The sequence below is a fragment of the Phocoena sinus genome, chromosome 1, assembly GCF_008692025.1.
Source record: "Phocoena sinus isolate mPhoSin1 chromosome 1, mPhoSin1.pri, whole genome shotgun sequence".
In the NCBI taxonomy this organism is placed as follows: Eukaryota; Metazoa; Chordata; class Mammalia; order Artiodactyla; family Phocoenidae; genus Phocoena; species Phocoena sinus.
Window position 1 is genome coordinate 12,263,302 of NC_045763.1, and position 25,576 is coordinate 12,288,877.

Below are 25,576 nucleotides of genomic sequence, written 5' to 3' on the forward strand. Positions count from 1 at the left end.
TTTTCTTTTAATAACAGTTTTAACGAGATATAATTTGCATGGCATAAAATTTTTCCTTGGAAAAGTGTACAGTTGTTTTTAGTATATTTGCAGAGTTATGCAGCCATCACCACTAATTTCAGAACATTTCCATCACTCCAGAATGAAACCCCCATACCCATTAGCAGTCATTCCCCATTCTTCCTTCTCCCCAGCTCCTGGAATCCACTAATCTATTTTCTATTTCTGTGTATTTGCCTATTTTGGCCCTTTCACATATATATGGAATCATAAAATATGTGATTGGCTTCTTTCCCTTATAGTGTTCTCGAGGTTCATCCATGTTGTAGCATGTATAAGAACTTCATTCCTTTTTATTGCCAAATGACATTCCATTGTATGGACATATACCACATTTTAAAAACTCCACTCAGCAGTTGAACATTTGGTTTGTTTCCATTTTTTTGGCTATTATGAATAATGATACTGTGAACATTTCTGTATGTGTTTTTATGTGGACTTCTCTTTTCAGTTCATACCCAGGAGTAGAATTGCTGGCTTATACGGTAATTCTAAGTTTAACATTTTGAGGAACTGCCAAATTGAATTCCAAAGTGGCTGTACCATTTTACAATCTCACCAGCAATTTATTAGGGTTTAGATTTCTCCTTATACTTGTTATTGTCTGTCGTTTTTATCAATATTCTAGCCATTCTATTTCGTGTGAAGTGGTATCTCATTGTGGTTTTGGTTTTTATTTTCCTAAAGTCTAATGTTGTTAAGCAAATTTTTGTGTGTTTATTGGCTATTGGCTGTTTGTATATATTTTTAGAGAAATTGTCTATATCCTTTGCCTGTTTTTAAATTGGATTATATCTTTTTCATTGTAGAGTTGTAAGAGCTCCTATCAGATAAATAATTTGCAAATATTTTCTATTTTCTGGGTTTATATCAATTTTTGATCATTGTCTTTGGATAGAGTAAAACTGTTAACTTGTAATTTATCATTGTCATGCTAACAATTTAAATTTATCTTTGTCATTCTAGATAATTGTTAAAACAAGTTCTTCTTTTGGATTTTAACTTATTTTAACTGATATAATGAGACATATGACATATTAAAAATATTACTATCTTATTTGGTTATGTCCAAATTGCAGGAGTTTTGCCATCTGAGTATATGATTCTGAGCTACTTACTACATTTAATGGTTTGAAGTATGGGCGGTATCAGTAATTGTGAATGAGGTAGCTTTAATGTCTACCTCTACTATGTTGATAAGAAATAGCCGTGATTAATTTGAAAAGATTGGGATTGTACACTTAAAAATGGTTAAAATAGCTAATTTTATGTTATATTTTATCACAATAAAATTTTTGATCTGTGATTATGTAGGAAAAATGTGGCCAGTTCCAGTTTAAATGCTGTTATGATGCATTATTTAAGTTTCTAGGGGATTCTGCCTTTTGGCATTCTTGAAGTATTTGTAGTCACTGGTATAGAAAATAAAATAAAGGTCTAATACAGAGGGGAAACCAGTCTTTTGGTTTAAATATAGGATCAAGTGGTTGATTTATAAATTAGTAATTCCTTCATAAAAATTTTTTACTATGAAAGGGTTATATAAATAAGTGTTGATGTTACTGCATTATTGCAGATAATTTGGTGGTTGTAATGGGTACATTTATGACCCAACGGTCTGAGTTTGGAAGAGGAATGATTTTGAATATTTTCATAATATAAAAAATAAGTGGGCTTCCCTGGTGGCGCAGTGGTTGAGAGTCCGCCTGGCGATGCAGGGGATGCGGGTTCGTGCCCCGGTCCAGGAGGATTCCACATGCCGCGGAGCGGCTGGGCCCGTGGGCCGTGGCCGCTGAGCCTGCACGTCTGGAACCTGTGCTCCGCGGCGGGAGGGGCCACGGCAGTGAGAGGCCCGCATATGGCAAAAAATAATAATAATAATAATAATAAGTAAACATAAACATTTATTGTTTCTGCTATTATAGGTCACCCAACCAGACTGTAATACTCATCTCTTAGGCCTTTTTATCCCTTACAGCATGCTCATTTGCTTTTCGCTTTCTGTCTATTCATACTTATTGATAGTTTTCTTTTGAATAAGGAACAGCTTAGCCATGATGGTGTGGAAGGGTGGAAAAGTGGGCAATACGCAAAGAATTGATAGTTTGATAAAATACGTAATCTTTGGAAAGTGATGTATTGGGTTTTAGATGAATGGGTGTTTTAGGTTAATTGCATGCCTCTTCAAAGAGGCAGATATTCTCCTCATTACAATTCCGTAAGTCTATCCTGAATAACAGGTAAATGTTTCAAGAATGACTTGGGGAGGATTGTTTTCTGTAGTAGGAGGACTTGTGTGAAAACGAATAGTGGCTATTCTTTGTTATTGCTTATTATTAGTAGGGTCACTTGCAAAAAAAGGTAGGATTAAAATTAATAATTGCATTCTTATTGATAAACCAGCTAATAAAAGATGAATGTAGTAACTTTTAGAAAGAAAGGGTATTGAGAGAATTCATTGGGTTTTAGCATACTAATGATCTTTAGCTTTATGTATTTGGTGTTGCTTTGGAAATTAACAAAGTAAGTTTCTTGTAGAGTTGAGGAAAAGTTTAGAATAGGAGGAATCTTCTTTTCACATATCAAGGAGCTGAAAATTGTAAATAAATCAATTCCATGAGACTAGGGATCTTTGTTTTATTCCCTGATATGCATCAAGTGCCTACAACAGTGCCTGTTAAGAACCATAAAATTAAGAATACTGATTCGGGATTAGAACCCCTACTCTTTTCTCATAGTGGAGGAAAAACATTAGAGTATATCACGATGCTCTCAAATGTAAAATGTGAGGCCATTAATACACTGCAATTATATTCTTCAAGGAGATGCTAAGGACTATATAAATTTGACTATATAAATAGTCACATGTTGAAAGACCAAACATCTCAGCAAATCTGGCATTGTTTTGGGTTATTTTAAAATTCTCTCTTAAAAACGTAGAAGAATTATAGTGTATGTTGATCAGTTTAATATTTTTTGATGGTGAATATTTTTGACCAAACAGAAACCAATTTAATGTTGTTTTTTGATTGTGTTTTTGAAGACAAACCCATTAGATTGTTATATACTGCAGCTTGTAGCAATCAAGCACACTTTCTTAATTTTATGTTCTTATTTTTTAAAAAAAAGGTTTTCTTGATTCTTTAAAAATTACAAATGAGTTTACTTATTACTACAACCTTTGACTATGTAATTTAAGAAAATATTTTGTGCATATTACTGGAGACTATTCCATAGGTTCTCTGAAAACCTGTAACTAAGGCTTTATGTTTAAAAAAAAAGAAATACTATTTAACTGTGGTTTTATTATTTTTGCTCTTTTTTCTTTTTTAATTAGTAGATGTCAGTAAATGTTTCATTTGAATACTTAAGGAATACTTGAATACTATAGGAACTGTGTTGTTTTGGAAAGAGTAGATAAAATCAGGACATCACATTTACATTTACCAGCTGAGTTCTCATGGCTGTGAAGAGTTAACAGGTTTTTTTTTTTTTAATATAGAAGAGTAATGTAATACCTGATAAAGTTCTCTTATGTTAAATTTGGAGATAAATTCGTATTTTGTTTCCAGAGTGTACTCTCCTTATGTAAAAACTATGGGAACCGTGAGCCCACCCTTTTGAGGACGGAGGGCCATTTGACTTTGTTCTGCATGCATAATCTATGCATTAAGTATTTGGTCCTTCTTTTCAGTATTGCATTTAGCTCTTTGTTATTAAGAATTTAAGCTTAAATATTTGTTTTCCCTGTATTACGCTTTGGCTAACTGACTTTTTTGATGGGGAATTGGCTGATGCTTCCCTCTTTTTTTCTTCTTTCTAATAGAAAAACCTATGTAGTCTTGGGCTTAGTGATAAGTTGTGTGTGTTAAAATATACAAAATTTATTATCTTAACCATTTTTAAGTGTACAATTCAGTGGCATTAAGTGCATTCACAGGGAATTCTCTGGCAGTCCAGTGGTTAGGACTCGGCGCTTTCACTGCCAGGGCCCAGGTTTGATCCCTGGTCGGGGAACTAACATCCTACAAGCTGCTTGGCGTGGCCAAAAAAAAAGTGCATTCACAATGTTATGTAACCATTGACACTATCTATTTCTAGAATTTTTTTCATCCCACACAAAAACTCTGTGTCTCCCCAGTCCCTGTTAACTTCTGTTCTACTTTATGTCTCCATGAATTTGTCTATTCCAGATACTTCATGTAAGTGGAGTCATAAACTAATTGTCCTTTTGTGTCTGGCTTATTTCATTTAATATGATGTTTTCAAGGTTTATCCATGTTGTAGTGTGTATCGAAACTTCATTTCTTTTTATGTTTTAATACAATATTCCATTGTTTGTATATGCCACATTTTGTTTATCCATTCATCCATTGATGGACAGTCGGGTTGTTTCCATCTTTTGGTTTTTGTGAATAATGATGCAGTGAACATTTGTGCAATGTATCTTTTTGAGCCCCAGTTTTCAGTTCTCTTGGGTATATACCTAGGAATGGAATTGCTGGGTCATATGGTAATTCTGTGCTTAACTTTTGGAGAAAAATGCCACTTTCCACAGTGGCTGCGCCATTTTACAGTTCCACCAGCTATGCAGGAGGTTTCAAATTTCTCCATATCTTTGCCAATATGTGTTTTGTTCTGTTCTGTTCTCTTTTCCAATAGCAATCCTAGTGGGTGTGAAGTGGTATTTTATTGTGGTTTTGATTTGTATTTCCCTATGACTACTGATTTTGAGCATCTCTTTCTGTGCTTATCTGCCATCTGTATTTCTTCTTTGGTGAAGTGTTTTCCCTATTTTTAATTTTAATTTTTTTTTTTACAAATCTATCTATCTATCTATCTATCTATCTATGTTGGGTCCTTGCTGCTGCGCGTGGGCTTTCTTCAGCTGTGGCGAGCGCGGGCCACTCTTCGCTGCGGTGCGCAGGCTTCTTATTGCGGTTGATTCTCCTGTCGTGGAGAACGGGCTCTAGGCACGTGGGTCTCAGTACTTGTGACTCACAGGTTCCAGAGCGCAGACTCAGCAGCTGCCACTCTGAGGCATGTGGGATCTTCCCAGATCAGGGCTCGAACCCGTGCCCCCTGCATTGGCCGGCAGATTATTAACCACTGAGCCACCAGGGAAGCCCATCTTCCCTATTTTTAAAAAATGGGTTGAGTTGTAAGATTTCTTATATTCTAGATACAAGTCCTTTGTCAGATACATTGGAAGGTATTTTTTTTAATGTTTGTATGGAAAGAACTATTTCAGTTTCTATTTTTCCCCCAAATTTAAGAGATCCTTTCATCAGTTAATTTACCCCAAGTAATTTCGTTACATCTAGTTCAGTGGCCTGATGAAACTGCATTTTAGGATTATGTTTCCCTTCTGAGAGGTAGTAACTTAAATCATACTGGAGGATATAAAAGGAAAGTTCGGCTTTCTGATAATGTTGTCAGCTTCTTCAGGGGAAGTGTAAAATTATGATCTTGGGGACTTCCCTGGTGGCACAGTGGTTAAGAATCCGCCTGCCCATGCGGGGGGCATGGGTTCGAGCCCTGGTCCGGGAAGATCCCACATGCTGCGGAGCAACTAAGCCCGTGTGCCACAACTACTGAGCCTGTGTGCCACAACTACTGAAGCCTGTGTGCCTAGAGCCTGTGCTCCAGAGCAAGAGAATCCACTACAATGAGAAGCCCACGCACTGCAGCAAATAGTAGCCCCCATTCACCACAACTAGAGAAAGGCTGTGCACAACAGCGAAGACCCAATGCAGCCATAAATTTTACAAAAAAGAAAAAAATTATGATCTTGGATTTTCAGCATGTAAGAGTGCTATATTTAAAAGTACTGTGCCCTTCTTTCTAAAATGCCAAATTATAAGTATACATAAGAGTCTGTCAAAAGATTTATTAATTTATATAAATAACAATTATACATAAATTATAAATTTTAACACTTTTTCTTTTAATCCCCTGGAAAAGAGAATTAAATGGCAAAAGATTACATTAAAAACTAGACACACTTGCAAATGCACAAAATATTTGAATTTATTTTGCCTTCCAGTAAGGAGTGTTTGAAGTCATCTCATTTTTTCACTAAGATCATTTTCACTTAATGAATTAAATTAAAATGAGATCTGTAAAGCAGCCATTTTTAGCTACAGTTTTTACTTTAATGAAAATCTCTTAAGATTGGTAAGTTACTTTGATTATCTTAGGTATAATATCCTTTTTTAGAATGTAAAAATTCCTAAAAACTTCTGAGAGTCATTTCAGCTAAGTGTTCCTGGAAGGTAAAAGGCAGTTTATAGTAAATACTATATTTAAAAAGTTAGAGCAATAAAATAATGTGGTAAAAATGTTTGTAAGGCACTTCCCTGGTGGCGCAGTGGTTAAGAATCTGCCTGCCAATGCAGGAGACACGCAGGGTTCGCGCCCTGGTCCGGGAAGCTCCCACATGCTGCGGAGCAGTTAAGCCCGTGTGCCACAACTACTGAGCCTGCGCTCTAGAGGCTGCGAGCCACAACTACTGAAGGCAATGAAAAGTAGCCCCCGCTCTCCGCAACGAGAGGAAGCCCCCGCGCAGCAACGAAGACTCAACACAGTAAAAAAATAAATAAATAAATAAATAAATAAATTAAAAAAAAAAACAAAAACCAAAATGTTTGTAAATATTTGCCTCAAAAAAGAAAAATGTGAGTTTAAAAGCCATTTTAAATTAACTCGCAACCCCTCCCCCATACATGCATAATGTAAATTGTTTAAAAATAACAAACAGTTTTTAAAACTATTTTTGGAAAATTATTACTATGCAACAATAACGTTGACTTTATTTTTTTTCAGATATGGCCGCGTGGAAAGTGTCAAAATTCTCCCCAAGAGGGGTTCTGAAGGAGGAGTGGCTGCCTTTGTGGATTTTGTGGACATCAAAAGTGCACAGAAGGCTCACAACTCAGTCAACAAAATGGGAGATAGAGACCTACGCACGGATTATAATGAACCAGGCACCATTCCGAGCGCTGCTCGGGGATTGGATGATACAGTTTCCATAGCATCTCGTAGTAGAGAGGTTTCTGGGTTCAGAGGAGGTGGTGGAGGGCCTGCTTATGGCCCCCCACCATCACTTCATGCACGAGAAGGACGTTATGAGCGGAGACTTGATGGGTAAGTTCCAAGGTTTCTGTAGGCAGGTATTTTGTATTTGATATGGTGAAACAGAAACTCGTATTTAGGGGCCCCAGATGGATTTAAAGTTTTGGGCATTCTCAATGTTTCCTATTTTGGGTTGGAAACGGAAGTGATTTCTATCCCAGTGGCTGGTATCTTATGGAATCGTAGAGGATATTTCCTGCAGCTGGTTGGATATCTACTCCTGAGATATAAAGTGGTGGAAGATTTTGTATTGCAGCATCATTTTTGGAGTTACCTGTCTTCTAGAATTAATTATTCCTTCTCTTGGATAATGTTAAGTCTTTCCTTGGATATATCCCTTCTACCTGATGGAGCTACTTGGCTACAGATTTTGTGGTTGTACTATATGGAATATTTCTGGAATATTAGAGCCTACAGATTCTTTTAGAATTTGATATCTGCTTCTCAGTTTTCACTACACAAAGTGTACAAACGAATTGGATTGTCACCAAAAAACCTAGCAGACCATACGATTCAACCTCTTGGATTCTACAAACAATACTTTAACTTGGAAATGTGTACTTGGATGAAGAAGAGTGAAGGCAATGCTTCATTTTTCCATTTTGGATCTACACAGTTTCCATGTTGGAATTATACTCCTTGATGGAATGGGGAAAAATTGAGATGATGGACGTTCCTAAATCCTGGAATATAGCCATTCTTTTCTGTTTGCTGGAATGTATGGGATGTCGTGCAGTCAAGATTCCATTAGCCCAGGAGAAGAGGATTACTATCTTGTTTCTTAAGCAAGTTGCTGTCCAATTAAAGGTACTTTAGCTTTGAACACATGGTGACGATCAGTTGTGGATACAGCGATCAAAATTGACTGTGCTGGATGGCTACAAAGGTGAACTGTTGGCGAGCAACTGTGCCTTCCTCATTTGGTGGAATTGTAGAGGATATTTCCTCTTCTGTCAGCTGCCTGATTCATACTTAGGGCTGGACATTTTTGTGAATGTGGATCAATTTATAATTTTCTGCTATCTCAAGAAAGAAGTCTGGGGGTTTGAGAGTTACAGTTTGTCTGGGACTGCTTGCTTCCAGTGGAATTATTTTATCTGGTCATTAAGATTTTTTTTTTCCTTGTGGTTCATCTAAATATCATTTGACACCCTTACCCATTAAGAAGGTGGATTACCCCCATAAGAGGGGCCAAAATTGGGGAAGTTATGTTCACAATTCTCTCCCTAGATTTAATTGGGATTATAGGTCGTGTTTCCACACTTGGAAAAGGTTGGTATGTCCTGACCTGTGTATATTAGCCCCTCTTCTAACCCAAGTCAAACTTTCTTTTTTTCCCACTAACTCTAGAATCATTTAGTACTAATAGATGAATCAAAGAATAGCTATTAGATTTCAGCTCTGCTAGCTCTTGTGCCTGCCTTCTATATCTTCCTAATGGTTAAGAACTTTGCATATTTATAAAATATCAGCTGTAGCAGTAATTCTCCTAGAACTATTGCCTGTTGCTTCTGTTATATCATTAATAACAGCTCTTACTGATTAACATTTGATAGGGTACTAATGGAATTATTTATGAAATTTTCTCTTGTCTCAAAGGAACACCTCTTGTTTGTTAGAAGTTGAAATATCTATTCAAATTCCAGAAATAGTGAATAAAAAAGGAGAAAGTCATTTAATATATTTAAGTAGGAAAGATAATACTGAATTTTTGCCATGCCAGTTGCTTTTAATAATAGCAGTAAGAAGAAAAAACAGCCTAGGAGAAGGTATGGTTGCTAAGTGAAATGGTGGGTGAAAATGAAGGTTAGTGGAGAGATTTGGAATCTAAGCACGTATTGGGGACATAGTATTAGTTGTAAGATTTTGCCACATATTCTTTATTGGAGAGATTCTAATTCTTCTATATCTTTCATAATTCCTTAATCACTTTTGATAGAAGATAGACCCAAAGGTAAGGTTGAGAAGAGACTCAACCTCATGTTTGAGATTCAAGTGAAATTGTCTTTTAGGAACTCTCTTAAGTAGAGAACTTAAGATTTCTTTGTAGGATTGGAATCGGTTTTTAATATTAATACGTAATTGCATGTGTGTAATTGTACATGCAACAGTTTTTGTACTCTTCGATTGACAAGTATTCATGCCCTACAGGAAAATTTTTTAAAGTTAAACCATTGCTGATAGCAGTCTTTAGCATATCTTAACGGTTTCCCAAGTTGACTTATTTCATCAGAGGCAATTTGAATATAGCTGAACCCTAAGAGAATGTATTTCCTGTAACCATTAAGTAATACATTAACACATTGAATCATGGAATAGGCATTTTAAAAATTATGTGGAATTTGATAGCACAGAAGATAAAATAACCATTATTCTTTAATTAGTTAAGTTCATCATAGACTAGCATGTGGCAGCCCAATATTTTTATATCCCAAGTGGTTTTTTGGTTTGATTTTCTTTTTAAAATTCCATTTTTATTATTAAATGTGATTGTTTGGGAACAACAATTTACATAATTTAGTAATTTTTATAATTACCCAAGAAGTTGAAAGTTAATAAGAAAAAGTTACACTTAACATTTTTTTCTGTACTTCTTTGAAAATGCCCTCCTATTTCTGGGACATGGGCATGCATTGCAATGGGGCTTTCATGTCTGTGTGAGAAATCTATCATGGAAATTTTGCCTGAAATACACTTGCAAAGTAAATAAAGTTTGGTATATATTTTAATCAGATGAAAGTATAGAAAACTTTCATATTAAAATGAAAGTCTCTACTTGTTCCATTAAATTTAAAATAAAAAGGAGATGGCATATGTATATTTCTGTTTACAAGCCAGAAAATCCCTAATAAAAAGAACAACTGACTTGCAGAACACTAGTCATGAAAGTCCAATATACAGTTACAACAGGGATTTCTCAGCTGTGAAAATAAGTTTTAGAGTCAAGTAAAATGTTAAGCTTATTAGTGTTTGCTTACTAAGTAGGTTAATGCTGTTTAGAAAATGACCAGTTGCAAAGACAAAGACAATGCTCAAGTGAATGTTTGCATGACTTGCTTTTAGTTTTGCTTTCCCCTTTCTGATTGATTAAATATTTTTCCCCCCCTCCTAAATGCAGGGCTTCAGATAACAGGGAGCGTGCTTATGAACATAGTGCCTATGGACACCATGAACGGGGGACGGGAGGATTTGATCGGACGAGACATTACGATCAGGATTACTATAGAGATCCTCGCGAGCGGACTTTACAACATGGGCTCTATTATACTTCTCGGAGTCGAAGTCCAAACCGTTTTGATGCTCATGATCCCCGATACGAACCTAGGGCTCGGGAGCAGTTTACACTGCCCAGTGTGGTACACAGGGATATCTACAGGGATGATATTACCCGGGAGGTACGAGGCAGAAGGCCAGAGCGGAATTACCAGCACAGCAGGAGTCGCTCACCACATTCATCCCAGTCTAGAAATCAGTCTCCTCAGAGGCTGGCTAGCCAAGCGTCTAGACCCGCAAGGTCCCCTAGCGGCAGCGGCTCTAGGAGTAGATCCTCCAGTAGTGATTCAATCAGCAGCAGCAGTAGTACCAGCAGTGACAGGTAGGTTAACAGCCTTTTGTTGTAACAGATGAGCTGTTGAATAAATTGTTACAAATTTGCTACTTTCAGTGGTACTGATTTTTAGTATAGTAATATTTTAAAAAGAAAGTAATCTTGGATCATGTGTATAATGAATGAAGAAACTTTGATTAGCATTGTGGCCATTGAATTAACCATTCTCCCAAGTACTTAAAGCTAAATGATGATTTGCAAATACTGTTTCATTCTCCAGTTGCTCAACATTAAAATTGCCAAAAAGGAAGAAAAGTAGTAACGTTAGTTGTATGAAACAAATCTTGTGCCACGTAATGAACTTTTAAAAGTTCTTAATTTCTTAGGTATATAATACTATTTCTGTTATTTGGTTGAAAATTTGTAAAAGCGCTGTTTGGGTAAAGATGTATTGGTGAAATATATTGTTGACACACTTATTATCAATGTATAAATTAACTTATGTATATTTTAACTAATTTTAACATCAAGCTGGTAGTCAATTTATAAGCTCAAGTAGGAAAGCTTTCTTTAAATTCAGGTTGTAACTTTGCTGTTCACTAAGGCTGAGTAAGCTCATTTCATTAGTTGGGAATTTTTTTTACAAAGGAGTTTTATTCCAAAGATGAAAATAATAAATTGAAAATAATCTTAACAATAAACAGCTTAGAAGTTAGGTATATGGGTTTTGAAAAATAATAGATCAAGGTAGACAGTATACTACTTTTACAATCTTTGGACAAGTTACTTAAGCTCTCTAGGACTCAGCTTTCTCATCTTTTATAAGAACCATGCTTCATAAAGTTATTTTGAATATTAAAATGAAAAAATATGTAAAGTGCTTAGCTTGATACCCATATATGTTAAATAAATACAACCTTTAATAACTGCTAGCTATAATTATTACTGCTATTCAGTACTTCACATGTTGATAGTCTTTTGAGTATTTCCCATTTCTAGTGATTGTTATTCAATCTGTTAATCTCAGATATTCTAGTTTTAAATTTAGGTGGTGTGTATATTATTTATTTATTATTTTTTGTCTGCGTCGGGTCATAGTTTCGGCACGTGGGATCTTTCGTCGCAGCGTGCTGGCTTCTCTCTAGTTGTGTTGCGAGGACTCCAGAGTGCGCAGGCTCAGTAGCTGGGGCGTGTGAGGGCTTAGTTGCCCCGAGGCATGTGGGATCCTAGTTCCCCGACCAGGGATCCAACCATCATCCCCTGCATTGCAAGGCCAATTCTTAACCACTGGATCACCAGGGAAGTCCCAGGTGGTGTGTGTTTTAAATTTGCAAGATACAGATTCTTCAACCTGATTAAAAATGCCCAGATTATTTTTCCTTTAGTATTGCCTGTTTAGAATTAATTTAAGAAAAGTAAATGATCATGGAATTGATAAATGGCTCCTTTTAGGCCTCCTAAATTTTCAAATTCAAAATAATAAATGGAAACATTTTATATCTCTGTCTATCTAGATATAATTCAAACATTCTAGAAGATGTAGCATATTATAATGAAACAAGCACTTAGTTTAGGAATTCAGGAGAGTTAGTTTCTGGCTTCGGCTTTGCAGCTCTGTGACATGGGTAAAACTTTTGATTTCATTTGGTATATTATTGAGTTAAATGATTGACAGTATTCATTTGAATTCTATAAACTGATTATAAAATCTTGTCATGATTCACTTTCTTCTACGTAGAATTGTCTAAGATACTCAAGTTTTTAGTCATTTTCCCCAAACCTACCTCATTAAAGGAATGGCACTGCATTCCACTGGATCAAACCTTTTTGAGAAGTCAACCAATTGTGGCAGTGTAGAAGTTAGAGGTGAAACATAATTCACGGCTTTCAGGATGGCATTGTACTTTGGTGGGAGTTACAGTGGTTTGAGATCTGGCCCTTGGCATTGTGGGCTCAGAAGCTTGAACCCAGAGGTGATTTGATGAATTTGATGGAGATAATTCCCTATTTACATAATCAAAAGAAACAGTTATATGCTTCTGAATATTTACATTTAGAAAGATAACTGCCACAAAGGCAGGATGAGCTTGGAAAATCTACATGGGGACTAAATTACAACCATAGAGGATATTTTCTCTTCTGTCAGCTGCCTGATCCATACTTAGGGCTGGCAGTTTTTATGATTTAGGGCTGTGAAGGATATGTATTCTTCTCTTCAACAAGAAGAGACGAATTTTAGGCTAGACAGGGAACATTGTGAGCAGAAGGAACAACTTGAAGAGATACGAGTGGGTGGAAGAATGTTTTGAGAACAGCAAATAATTTAGTATGACTTAACCACGCTAATGTTTTTGGGTTTTTTTCTTTATGCAGAGATGAGCCTTTGAAGGATTGAGAAGGGAAATATCTTGTTGAAATCTGCTTTAGGAAGGCATCTGGGGACTTAGAATAGGAAAGACAGAGATTCCAGTTAGGAGACTCTTTCAGTATTTCGGAGAAGACAAACTTGGACTATGAGAGTGCCTAACTTGGGAAAAGCGGAAGGGACATTGTGTTAAGAATCAGATTATGTTGATTTATGAAAAACAGCATCAACTTTTTTTGAAGATATGACCAAATGATGAGCCTTTTGGTGTCATCCTGTAAGAACAGGGTCAGGTCTTCCTTTGTGCACATTGCAGAGACAACCAAGTGTTTTTATTGCCCTTCTCTGAGTACATGTTCAAATAGTTGAAATACTTAGATACAATTCTTAGCCAATAGGAAGGTAAAAGCAAAATTGATGTAAATAGTTAAAAGATTTGTTCATTATATTGTGATTGAAGCAAGTACAGAGAAATAAAATTCTTTGGTGTTCAGAGTATATCCATTATCCCTGGGTTCATCCCCCCTTTTATCAGATGTCCTCTTTTCCTCTATAATTATATTGATTTTAGAATGTAATATTTTGAGGTGTTATGTCAACTCAGAATGTTTAATGCCCTTTGGAAGAACTAAGTTCTTTTTTGTAATCTTTAAAACTTGATTGTGAAATGGTGACATTCCAAGTCCTTAAAAATGTTTAAAAGCAACATGTAATAGTAGACAAAATATAGCTTGTTTTATCTATAAAAACAAGTTTCTATTCTGTCTGTATGACTGGGAAATTAATCATCCTCCATCCCCCTTAATTGTTACAGCTTTGGTGAACAGATTCCTTGCAGTGCATTTCAAATGACTAAATGTGGGATTGATGAGAGTCTAGTTGTGAAGTCCTTATAAATGATACACTTAATGTTTCTGCCAAACTATTCACAGTATTTAGCTGGTGAGAAGTTTGGGGGAGGAGGGGGCCTTAATGTTACACACTTTCCTGTGTGCAGCCCTTTGCTGCTGTATGTCTGTTTTCTTTCTCTGCCTTGGTCATTTAGGGAGTCCCTTTGCTTTTCAACATAAAAATTTAAATACATAAATTCCACAGAAGCATTTATTTTAAGTCCTTGATTGAAGTTGAACGTATTTTATTTCTGTAGTTCCCTATCAGTTCTTTTTTTCTATCATGTTGTTAAGAATTTGTTTTAATTCAGGCTACAGGAGTTGAAGAATTTATTGAAATTAAATTAGCTCATAATATCCTTTCCTACTATCTTAAAGTAATTTTAATTGAGATTTGTTTCTCCGTTGTTTACTTTTTTTTTTTTTTTTTTTGCGGTACGTGGGCTTCTCACTGTTGTGGCCTCTCCCGTTGAGGAGCACAGGCTCGGGACGCGCAGGCTCAGCGGCCATGGCTCACGGGCCCAGCCGCTCCGCGGCATGTGGGATCTTCCTGGACCAGGGCACGAACCTGCATCCCCTGCATCGGCAGGCGGACTCTCAACCACTGCGCCACCAGGGAAGCCCTCCGTTGTTTACTTTGATCACAGCCAAAGATGATTAGGCTGGCTCAGGGTCCCTGAACCTTTTTTTTTTTCCGGCTGTGCTGTGCAGCTTGTGGTGGGATCTTAGTTCCCTGACCAGGTATTGAACGCAGACCCTCAGCAGTGAGAGTGCGGAGTCCTAACCACTGGACTGCCACGGAATTCCCTTTTTAAATTTTATTATTATTATTTTTTTGGTCCCTGAATTTAGATGCAGGGGGAAAAATTACATCTTTTCACTAACCTGAAAGTGAATTAAGCATTGCCTCCCATTATATGAAAGTAGCCAACAAAAAACCAGTAGATTAGCAGTATGACTGACTTAGTTCTCAGTGTAAATTCACAGGTAATTTATGATTATTATAGTTGCAGAGATCTCAAAATTGGGCTTATATTAATCATGACTGGGAAATAGTTATTAAACTCAGTGTTAGGTATTATTTAATGTTAATAAAGACATTACTATATCACAAAAACTTAAAACATTTTAATAACTGTGTCAGTATAATTTGTTTCCATTTAATTCCTATTTATTTTATTTTGTGCATTTAGAAACATTATTCTGAAAAGGAGTCCATAGACTTCACCAGATTGCTGAAAAGGGGTCCTGGCTCCTTTGGAGCTGCAGTTAGCCCTTGATTCTATATCCTGTAAAGGTTTACAGAATGAATGAGGGGAAATGGATGAAAAAGTAATGGGAGGGAGTTGTGATTTGGATAATCCAAAACCTTTTCTTATTTTATCCCTTCCCCCTCAGTAGATTACTTCCCTAAATCTTCTTTCAGTTTAGATAAAGTTAACTTTTTTTTGGAGGGGGGTGCCCTGCTGTGAGTCATGTGGCATCTTAGCTCCCCGACCAGGGATCGAACCTGCGCCCACTACATTGGAAGTGCAGAGTCTTAACCACTGGATCGTCTGGGAAGTCCTAAAGTTAACTTTTGAGTTTATATTCAGCCATCTATTTGTTTAACATATATTGCTTATTTTTTGCACCAAATTTATGAAATAAAATAGCTGGTTGTATGGAGTCCTAAAAATAGAGCCAGTTTGGATTAAACATTGGCTGTGGCTAATCCAAAACAAAATCTACATATGTCTAATTAAGAGTTAACATGTAATTAAATTAACCTGGGTGTCTATGGCTAGGTGCATCTTTACAGTTTTATCAAAGGCAACCCCATCTTCTGCCCCCTTAAAAATTTTGGAGGTGTCTTGTCAGCCTTTTTCTTTTTGTTCCTCTGAATCCTTTTGGTTTGTCTAAAGAAGAATATGTCAAGTAACTACAGACTTTCATTCTTTCTAATCACAGAAATAGGCATTTAGTTGGGAACGCTTAAAATAAATGTAGTAGGAGTAAGCACAGAAAAACTACATGAAAATAACTGTAGTGGGTGACATCTCATTGTCTCTTGTCTCTGTGGCTTTCAGGAAGCCCTGTGGCCTTAAATTGTGCTTAGTTTACCTGTTTGAAAAAATCAGAATTTTAGAGCAAGCTTTCTTCTTAAGTAGATTTTAAGAATTGAAATAAGTTGATTTAAAAACTGTATGTAGGGAGTTCCCTGGTGGTCCAGTGGTTAGGACTCCATGCTTTCACTGCCCAGGGCCTGGGTTCATAAGTTGGACTATATAAGGAAGAAGCTTGGAGACAGGAAGTGGGAGAAAAAGACACACATACAGTATCAGTTCCAGGACAGGAAAACTAGCATGTGAAATAGTCTTTGTGGTGTTTGTTTAATGTAGTAAGAAAAGCCTATAGACCTGCAGGCAATCAGACTTTTCAACTCTGATGCCGTATTAAGATAATGGCATGCTTTATGCCCATCTCTTGTCCAGTATATTAGCTTTGCATTAGAATAATTACTTTTTATTGAAAGGGAAATGAAAAGTATTTCTTACTGCTGGTATTATTTGTAGAACTTGTTTGTATATTTCTTTTATATGTTTTGAGTAAAATATATCAGGGCTTCCCTGGTGGCGCAGTGGTTGAGGGACTGCCTGCCGATGCAGGGGACACGGGTTTGTGCCCTGGTCCGGGAAGACCCCACATGTCGCGGAGCGGTTAGGCCCGTGAGCCATGGCCGCTGAGCCTGCGTGTCCGGAGCCTGTGCTCCGCAGCGGGAGAGGCCACAACAGTGAGAGGCCCGCGCACTGCAAAAATAAATAAATAAATTAAATATATCAAAAGTTGTCTATAACCGTATTAATTTTTTTCTGTTAGACAGTATAAGAATATTTTACCTGAATTATAGTTAAATAGTAATTAGAATATTGACCAAATTCTGGATTTTTACAACAGTTAAAAGTTAAAAGGGAATGTGACCCTTTTAACTAAATAAGGATTAACACGACGACAATCCCTAATCTTTTTTTTTTCAACAAAGACCAATTCTACTAATCATTTTGTGAATGATCTAGACATTTTATTTTTATTTATTTTTGGCTGCATTGGGTCTTTGTTGCTGCGGGCAGGCTTTCTCTAGTTGCGGTGAGCGGGGGCTGCTCTTCATTGTGGTGCACAGCCTCTCATTGCGGTGCGCAGCCTCTCATTGCGGTGGCTTCTCTTGTTGCAGAGCACGGGCTCTAGGGTGTGCGGGTTTCAGTAGTTGTGGCATGTGGGCTCAGTAGTTGTGCACGGGTTTAGTTGCTCCGCGGCATGTGAGATCTTCCCCGACCAGGGATCGAACCCGTGTCCCCTGCATTGGCAGGAGGATTCTTTTTTTTTTTTAGGAGGATTCTTAACCACTGCGCCACCAGGGAAGTCCTGATCTAGATGTTTTAGATTTCTTAGAGGGGGAATTTTATTCAAATGTCCTTTTGTCTGATTTCATGAGGAAGTTTTGCAGTTCATTTAGTTTATGAGAGAGAACTTCCTTTCAAATTCATATAGAAAAATTTTCAAAATTGCTGTCATTCTGAAGCTTTGTGGAAGAACATGGATGAAGCTGAAAATGTAGTTCCCGGTGGTTATTGGATATGGTTGCAATGCATGTATCAGAGTGATAGTGACAGTGTACTTTCCATTTCTCTTAAAGTCTGCCTATTTAGAATGTTGATTGGGGGAAGGAATGCTCATTTTATTACCTGGCTATATAATTTGTTATGATATATATTACGTGCTAGAACCTGTCTGATATGGCACCAGTTTTAACAAATACATATATGAAGTAAGAGTCAGTTTCTTAAAGTTGTTAAAGGAATTAATAATTAGTGGGTTTTTTGGTGATCATTGCAGTGCTTACTCATAAAAACACATTTGTCTGAAGTTTTATCATCAAAGGTGATCTTATCTATAATAATGAATAGTAGACAGATAATTTCTGTTTAGCCGTTTGTGCTTTGAAGAGAAATACACCCCCCATATATATTAATGTACACATAAATTTTTATTTATTTATTTGGCTGCACCGCACGGCATGTGGGATCTTAGCTCCCCGACCGGGGATCGAACTCGCGTCCCCTGCATTGGAAGCGCGAGTCTTAACCACTTGACCTCCAGGGAAGTCCCTATTTTTATTTTATTGGTAGTATTCTTTTCCATTCTCATCAGTGGCAGGCAAAATGAAGAGCCCATATTTTGGAAGCAACATTCCTTTGTAGGCTACTGTATAGTTTGTTACTGGGCAGTAAGCTACACACTTCTGCCTTTTGGGGTCATGTTAGCCAGCCAAGCCTTTTTTTGTGCTAAATATGGAAAATGGAAGTGTTTGCTTTCTAATTGCTCTGGTGGGCTTAACTTTCATTATGGAGATTTATAAATCAGACTAGTTCCTTTCTGTTTTTCCTTTTTTGTCAAGTACAGCATTTCAGTAAGGCTTTTGAGAGGTGTAGTTGTTGCCAGTTTTAGCGTTCTGTGCGGAATGGGCAGTTGGCTTCGGAAACAAGTGCGGGACTGACCCATATTTGCTGTACTGAGAACCTTGCTTTCATTTCGAGCCTCTGCTGCTAGGGAAGTGAGAATGAGGTAGGCTTAGATCTGAGAATACATGAGGAGAGTTCATTGTGCGCCGCCTGAGCAGCCAGTGCCTCTGAATATGGTGGGGAAAGCTAGGAACTGCTTGTTTGTGACTGAAACCAGACTAAACTGGAATCATCCAGTTTGAGTTGGCTGCTTGCCACCTCCCAGAGGCTTCCTTATTTTGCCAGAGTTTTTGCCTGGCCCTCAGCCCAGGGAGCGGGGCTTGCGCACTGTGACCGGCTGCTTAGGGGAGTAGAGGCTGTGAAGTGGGTGCCAGTTAACCCGGGTTTGTTCATGGGAAGGAGGCACTTCAAATAAAGGATTGAGGAGCCGAAGGCTGGAAGCTGTTGTGAATGCTACTATTTTCAATGCATCTTTCCCTTATTACTCCCTTGCTTTAACTGTAGCTTTCTGTCTTATGCCCCTTAGAAACTAAGGTTTGAAAAACAGCTTCTGTCATGCTGCTTCTTGGGTACATCACAGCATGGTCTGCGTTTAGTATTAAAGAATTTATTACCAAAAAATTAATTAATTACCAAAGTTCCCCAGGAACTTGCTTTTACTTGTTAGTCTGTTTGCAGTAAAGAACTCTCTCCCATGCCCCTTTTCATTCTTTCCGCTGGGGTTGTGCTGGAGTTTATTTTGGTTTGATTGATTGTTAGGTGGAAGGAATGAAAATAGGTTTCTGGGGTAAACTTGTGACTTGGTATCTTGTGAGTTTTAATTTAACCTTGAAGTAAATTTTTAAAATGTTGCCTTAAAAATTAGCAAAAAGTAATTCACATTAAAGTCCTAAACAGCAAACTTTAAAATTAAAAATGCTATGCTAGATTGTATTTGATTTAGAAGCAAACTCTTTAAAAAAATGCCTAAATTGGCATATTTTTAGTGTCATGACTGCTTTGTGCATAGCCTCTCTGTCAGCTTTCCTCTTTGACGAGGGAGTTAAACGTGGCCTAATTCCTGATCAGAGAACACTCAGAAGTCACTAAGAAATATTAAAGCCACAAATAAAGGGGTACATTTATTTTTGTCTTTATCAGCGCCAGGGCTATATAGAAAATGTAAGTTCCTATAACCTTGCTTATGTTTTAAACTTTTGGAATGACATTGAAACCTCTGTTAGTCTTTTTTACTTACAGTGAAAGTTTGCTCAGAGCAGTTTCAGAGACCTTGTTGTTCTCTTTTATCCTTTTTGGGTTGTTTTCACTTGGAGGCCTTCTATGGTCATTCTCAGAAGTCATGGTATAATTTTACCCTGCCCTGAACAAAGGGATCATCCATGCACAGAACTAAAGGAAAATGTGGTGTTCTCATTTTAAAATAAACATTAGCATTTTCTGAAGCTCAGAATTAGCCAAGATTTCATTACCCACACCCTCTCCTTAATTTTTTTAAAAAAATCTGTGTCTTAGACTACAACCTAAGTGCTTGTCTTTATCTATAAAGGGTAGGTGGTTTTTTTTTGTTTTTTTTTTTTTTTTGTTTTTTTGCAGTACGTGGGCCTCTCACTGCCATGGCCTCTCCCGTTGCAGAGCACAGGCTCCAGATGCGCGGCCTCAGCGGCCATGGCTCACGGGCCCAGCTGCTCCGCGGCATGTGGGATCCTCCCAGACCAGGGCATGAACCCATGTCCCCCGCATCGGCAGGCGGACTCCCAACCACTGCACCACCAGGGAAGCCCTTAAGGGTAGTTTTGTGATTGCTTCTCCTATGAGAAAATGGAAAGAGCACCCTCTGATAATTTATTTACTTAAATTATTAGTCATTACTTAATCTAAATGCTGTTAGGGTTTCCTGCTGCTACAAATTGTATAAAGTCATTTCTGTGGAACATCTTCCTAAAAGTGTACTTTGTAGGATGAATGAACTTCCTCTTTCCAGGTAGACAAGATAGTGAAATATATTTTAAAATTAACTTTGCAAAACAGAGTTGGTTTTTCCTAAGAATCTGAGTTACACTCTTTTTAATTTAATTAATTTATTTATTAATATTTATTTATTTGGCTGCGTTGGGTCTTAGTTGCGGCACATGGGATCTTTCATTGCAGCTTGTGGGCTTCTCTCTAGTTGTGATGCATGGGCTCCAGAGTGCACGGGCTCAGTAGTTGTGGCATGAGGGCTCTCTAGTTGTGGCACATGGGCTCAGTAGTTGTGGCACCTGAGCTTAGTTGCGGTATGTGGGATCTTATTTCCCCAACCAGGGATCGAACCTGGGCCCCCTGCATTGGGAGCTTGGAATCCTAACCACTGGACCACCAGGGAAGTTCCTAACATGGTCTCTTATTTAAGGCTGATATGCTTGTTTATTGGGGAGCTTTCTGGTTCTAGAACTAGGTTGTCCAGTACTGTATCCACTAGCCACATGTGGCTGTTGAGCGCTTGAAATTTGGCTAGTCTGTGCACCAATACTGATCCACACTATAACATGGATGAACCTCAAAAAAATGCTTAGTGAAAGAAGATGGTACGAATCATATGATTCTCTTTATGTAAAATGTCCAGAATAGGTAATTACAGAGACAGAAAGTAGATTAGTGGTTACCAAGGCTGAGGATGGAAGAGAATGGAGAGTGCTGCTAATAGGTATGAGGTTTCCTTCTGGGGCAATGCAGATGTACCAAAGTTACATTATGGTGATGATTGCATAATTCCATAAATATACTAAAAACTATTATATACTTTTATTTATTTTTTGCTGTACGCGGGCCTCTCACTGTTGTGGCCTCTCCCGTTGTGGAGCACAGGCTCCGGACGCGCAGCCTCAGCGGCCATGGCTCACGGGCCCAGCCACTCTGCGGCATGTGGGATCTTCCCAGACCAGGGCACGAACCCGCGTCCCCTGCATCGGCAGGCGGACTCTCAACCACTGCACCACCAGGGTATCCCCTTTTTTATTTATTTTTTTATATTTTTAAAAATTTTATTTATTTTTGGCTGCGTCAGGTCTTTGTTGCTGTGCGCGGGCTTTCTCTAGTTGCAGCGAGCAGGGGCTACTCTTCATTGTGGTGCGTGGGCTTCTCATTGTGGTGGCTTCTCTTGTTGCGGAGCATGGGCTCTAGGCACATGGGCTTCAGTAGTTGTGGCACGCGGGCTCAGTAGTTGTGGCTCACAGGCTCTAGAGTGCGTGGGCTTCAGTAGTTGTGGCACTTGGGCTTAGTTGCTCCGCGGTGTTTGGGATCTTCCTGGGCCAGGGATTGAACCTCTGTGCCCTACATTGGCAGGATTCTTAACCACTGTGCCACCAGGGAAGCCCCAGTAGAACTATTTTTAAAAATACAGAATTTTGATGATATAGCACACAAAAAAAAGTATTACTGGTTTTTATGTTGACCGCATGTTGAGATAATATTTCAAGTATATTACATTAAATAAAATACGTTATTAAATTTCACCTGTTCTTACTTTTTACATTTTATTTATTTTGGCTGTGCCGGATCTTAGTGCAGCACTTGCGATCTTGGTTGCGGCATGTTTAGTTGTGGCATGCGGACCTCTTAGTTGAGGCATGTGGACCTCTTAGTTGCGGCATGTATGTTGGATCTAGTTCCCTGACCAGGGATTGAACCCTGGCCCCTGCATTGGGAATGCAGATTCTCACCCACTGGACCACCAGTGGGTAAAAGTCCCTTACTTTTTAAAGTGTGGCTATTTAAAATTTTTTAATTACATTTTTGACTTCTATTAAATTTCTGTTGGACAGCACAGAATAGAAATGAGCTCTGTCAAGATAGAATGTCATGGAGTAATTTGTGTGTCCATTTACTGCTTTTCATTTTGTTTACAAGAATAGAGTCCACTATTTTATTCTCAACACCCTTCTACTCTTTTGAAATTATGGATTAATGGAAAAAGCTCTTGGGACTTATAAGCTTAAAATATATATTGAACTATTTTGCAGATTCTGTCTTTAACAAATTTAGGGTTGGTCAGGCTAAAATAGTAAAATGCATGTTGATTTCCAGGGTGGCCAAGGGAATGTCTCAGCTGTTGAAAAACTTTAATATTTAAGTCCCCAAATAAATTAGTTTAACCCTCCAAGAAGAAAATTAAGTCATCTTAACCAGAGTAATTTTTTTAATTAAAAAAAAAAACCACACACACAACCCCTTAATCTGAAGCTAATTTTGAAGCGATGGCTAATACTTTTGATAGAGGTTTAAAATGTGTCTATTAACAGGCATGGAGTTCTGGTGTTGGAATTAGAATAAGACACACATTTTATAGATGCTCGTCTTGCTTCTAGATACGATTTATGTAACCACACCTGGGGAGTTCCATGGTTCTTTGAATGTTATTTTTGATTGTGTGGGGAGGGGCACAGTAGCTTCCTGAATGTGCTGTGTCATGGTGGTTGGAGCCATTTGGAGTGTAGCTTTGTGTTTGTTTCCACTGATAGAAACTGCAGAGGAATTGTTTAAGTAGAAGGACTTCAGGTTGGAGTTTCTTAGTGAGTAATTTGAAGTCATTTATAAATAATTAAACAAGTGCATCAAACAGTGGGTGGCTTTAGGCTTCCTGGTGGGGAGTTAGGTGCCCTTCTATCCTCTTGAGTATGGAGCTGCCTGAACAAAGAGTTCAGAAGTGGGAAATAGCAAACTTTTTTATTCTGGATAGTAAGGAGATGTAATTAGCACCAAAGTTAAATTGGAAAAAGGCAAAACCCAAAGTTCAAATTTACTTGCAGGTTTGGTAAAGGCTATGGCATTTGTACGTAACCATTTGGAACTTAACAACAACAAAACGGTTTCACATGATCTGTATGCTTTCTTGGTTTATGCCTTTTAAACCATTTAGTTGTTCATATAAGAAATATATCTAGTTTTTATACTGCATGTGGTTAAGGAAGTAAGAAATCCCGCTGTTACAATTAACAGTTTAGATTTCTCCTGAGTTTGTCCCTTGAGTGAGGCATCCATCCCGTGGATGTTCTAAGGGCTTTGCTGCCATACAGAAAGATTTCTTGTTCCTTAGGCAGGTGTGTTATATCTGCTTATTACTTCTAGGGCACCTGCATGTTTGATGGTTTTTGCTTTGAGTTACCTGAGTAGCAGGTTTTGTGAGTCTTAAGGGGTTGCCAAGAATGTAATGACACTGCAGGCCTAGGCTCTTTGGAATTTAAGACAGAAGTACTCTTGGCCCTAAGGGCTGTGTTTTGGACACAGAATATGTAGAAAAATAATTTTTTCACTGTATCCTCTGTGAATTTTGTACTTAGCAGAATCTGTCTGTAGCAGAAAATGGTCACATATCTGCCCCCAAAAACCTGTTTTAAAAAAAAAAGGTAAGCTGCACTTTGTGACTAGGTCTCTGCTAACCCATCATCTTATAATTCTTAAAGTTAACTAGGGAATTTTTTAGAGTCCCATAAAGCCCACCAGCAAATACGCCACGCGATTCTTAGTGATAGATTTATAAGAGCATAGCCACTTTCCATTTTTGCTATTGTTATTAGAATACTTAGATTTGAAACCACAAAATTATGCTTTTGATGCCAAAACTTGTAAGCCTTCAATTTTTAAAAAATTGTGGTAAAAATATACATAATGTGAAATTACCATTTTAACTATATATTTTTTAAAAAATTAGGTCTAAGTTTTCGTGTTTTCTTAAATTATTTATTTATTTATTTATTTATTTTTGGCTGCATTGGGTCTTCGTTGCTGTGCGCGGGCTTTCTCTAGTTGTGGTGAGCGGGGGCTACTCTTCATTGCGGTGCATGGGCTTCTCATTGCAGTGGCTTCTCTTGTTGTGGAACACGGGCTATAGGCATGTGGGCTCAGTAGTTGTGGTGCACAGGCTTAGTTGCTCTGCGGCATGTGGGATCCTCCCGGACCAGGGCTCGAACCCATGTGCCCTGCATTGGCAGGTGGATTCTTAACCACTTCACCACCAGGGAAGTCCTGTCTTCCTTTTTAAGACTGAAAAATATTCCTTCAGGCTTTTTTGGGGGTAACCTTTAATTATCCAGCAGTCATCCTATAGATAAACTATTTCCATATTCCTTTTAATTCTACTAAAAATAGTAGTAAGCTTAAAAACATTAACTTGTAGCTGTAATTGCATCCCAAAGAGTTACTTGTGCATAACCACACATAGCATATTTACGCTTAATTTTAAACAGTATTTTCCACCAAAATAAGGTGCTCTTTAAAAACCTGTCTTTAATGACTTTGTTTTTTCCTTCATTTATGTAAACTATTGGACTTTAGAATAGGAAGATAAATAAAACCAATTATTTTAATTACTGTGGTTGAATTTTTCACCACTTTAGTGACCATGAACACTGAACATGTTTAATCTTATCTACCTGTACAATGGAGCCAGTACCTGTCTAAGGTTTAGGCATGCTTGATATTTATAAATGCTCACAGGGGAAGGCCCCTAGAACTCAAGAAAAGTTAATTTTTGAGGTCTAGATTTTCTGTTATACTTAGAAATCCCTAGGAAATAAATTATTTTTTTATATCAGCAATAAAAACTGATTGCAGTGAAAGGAAAAAATACTGCTGGTGGATTATGGCTCTCTTTCTGCTTCTACCTGTTTCTATTAAGAGAAGACTTATACACACACACATACACACACACTTAGGAATATTACTCAGCCATAAAAAAGAATGAAATAATGCCACTTGCAGCAACGTGGATGGACCTAGCGATTACTATACTAAGCAAAGTAAGTCGGAGAGAGAAAGACAAATATCTTACGATATCACTTATGTGTAGCATCTAAAAAGATGATACAAGTGAACTTACAAAACAGAAATAGACTCACAGACATAGAAACAAGCTTATGGCTACCAAAGGGTAAAGGAGGGGGGAGGGATAAATTAGGAGTTTGGGATTAACAGGTACACACTACTATATATAAAATAGATAAACAATAGGACCTACTGTATAGCACAGGGAACTATATTCAATATCTTGTAGTAACCTATAATGGAAGAGAATCTGAAAAAGAGAATATAAATAACTGAATCACTT

The 25,576-nt window shown here is 37.6% G+C and overlaps 1 protein-coding gene across 4 annotated transcripts in view; it reads left to right on the top strand.

Annotated features, from left to right (window-relative positions):
• Nucleotides 1–25,576, top strand: part of SPEN (spen family transcriptional repressor) — a 91,724-nt gene that overhangs the window by 26,239 nt on the left and 39,909 nt on the right. For 2 of the 4 annotated variants that reach the window (XM_032650816.1, XM_032650806.1), the window contains exons 2-3: nucleotides 6,886–7,206; nucleotides 10,313–10,789. In XM_032650816.1, coding sequence (XP_032506707.1) covers nucleotides 7,007–7,206; nucleotides 10,313–10,789 — 677 coding nt within the window. In that variant the 5' untranslated portion in view covers nucleotides 6,886–7,006. The other 2 variants (XM_032650834.1, XM_032650823.1) reach the window with 2 other exon arrangements.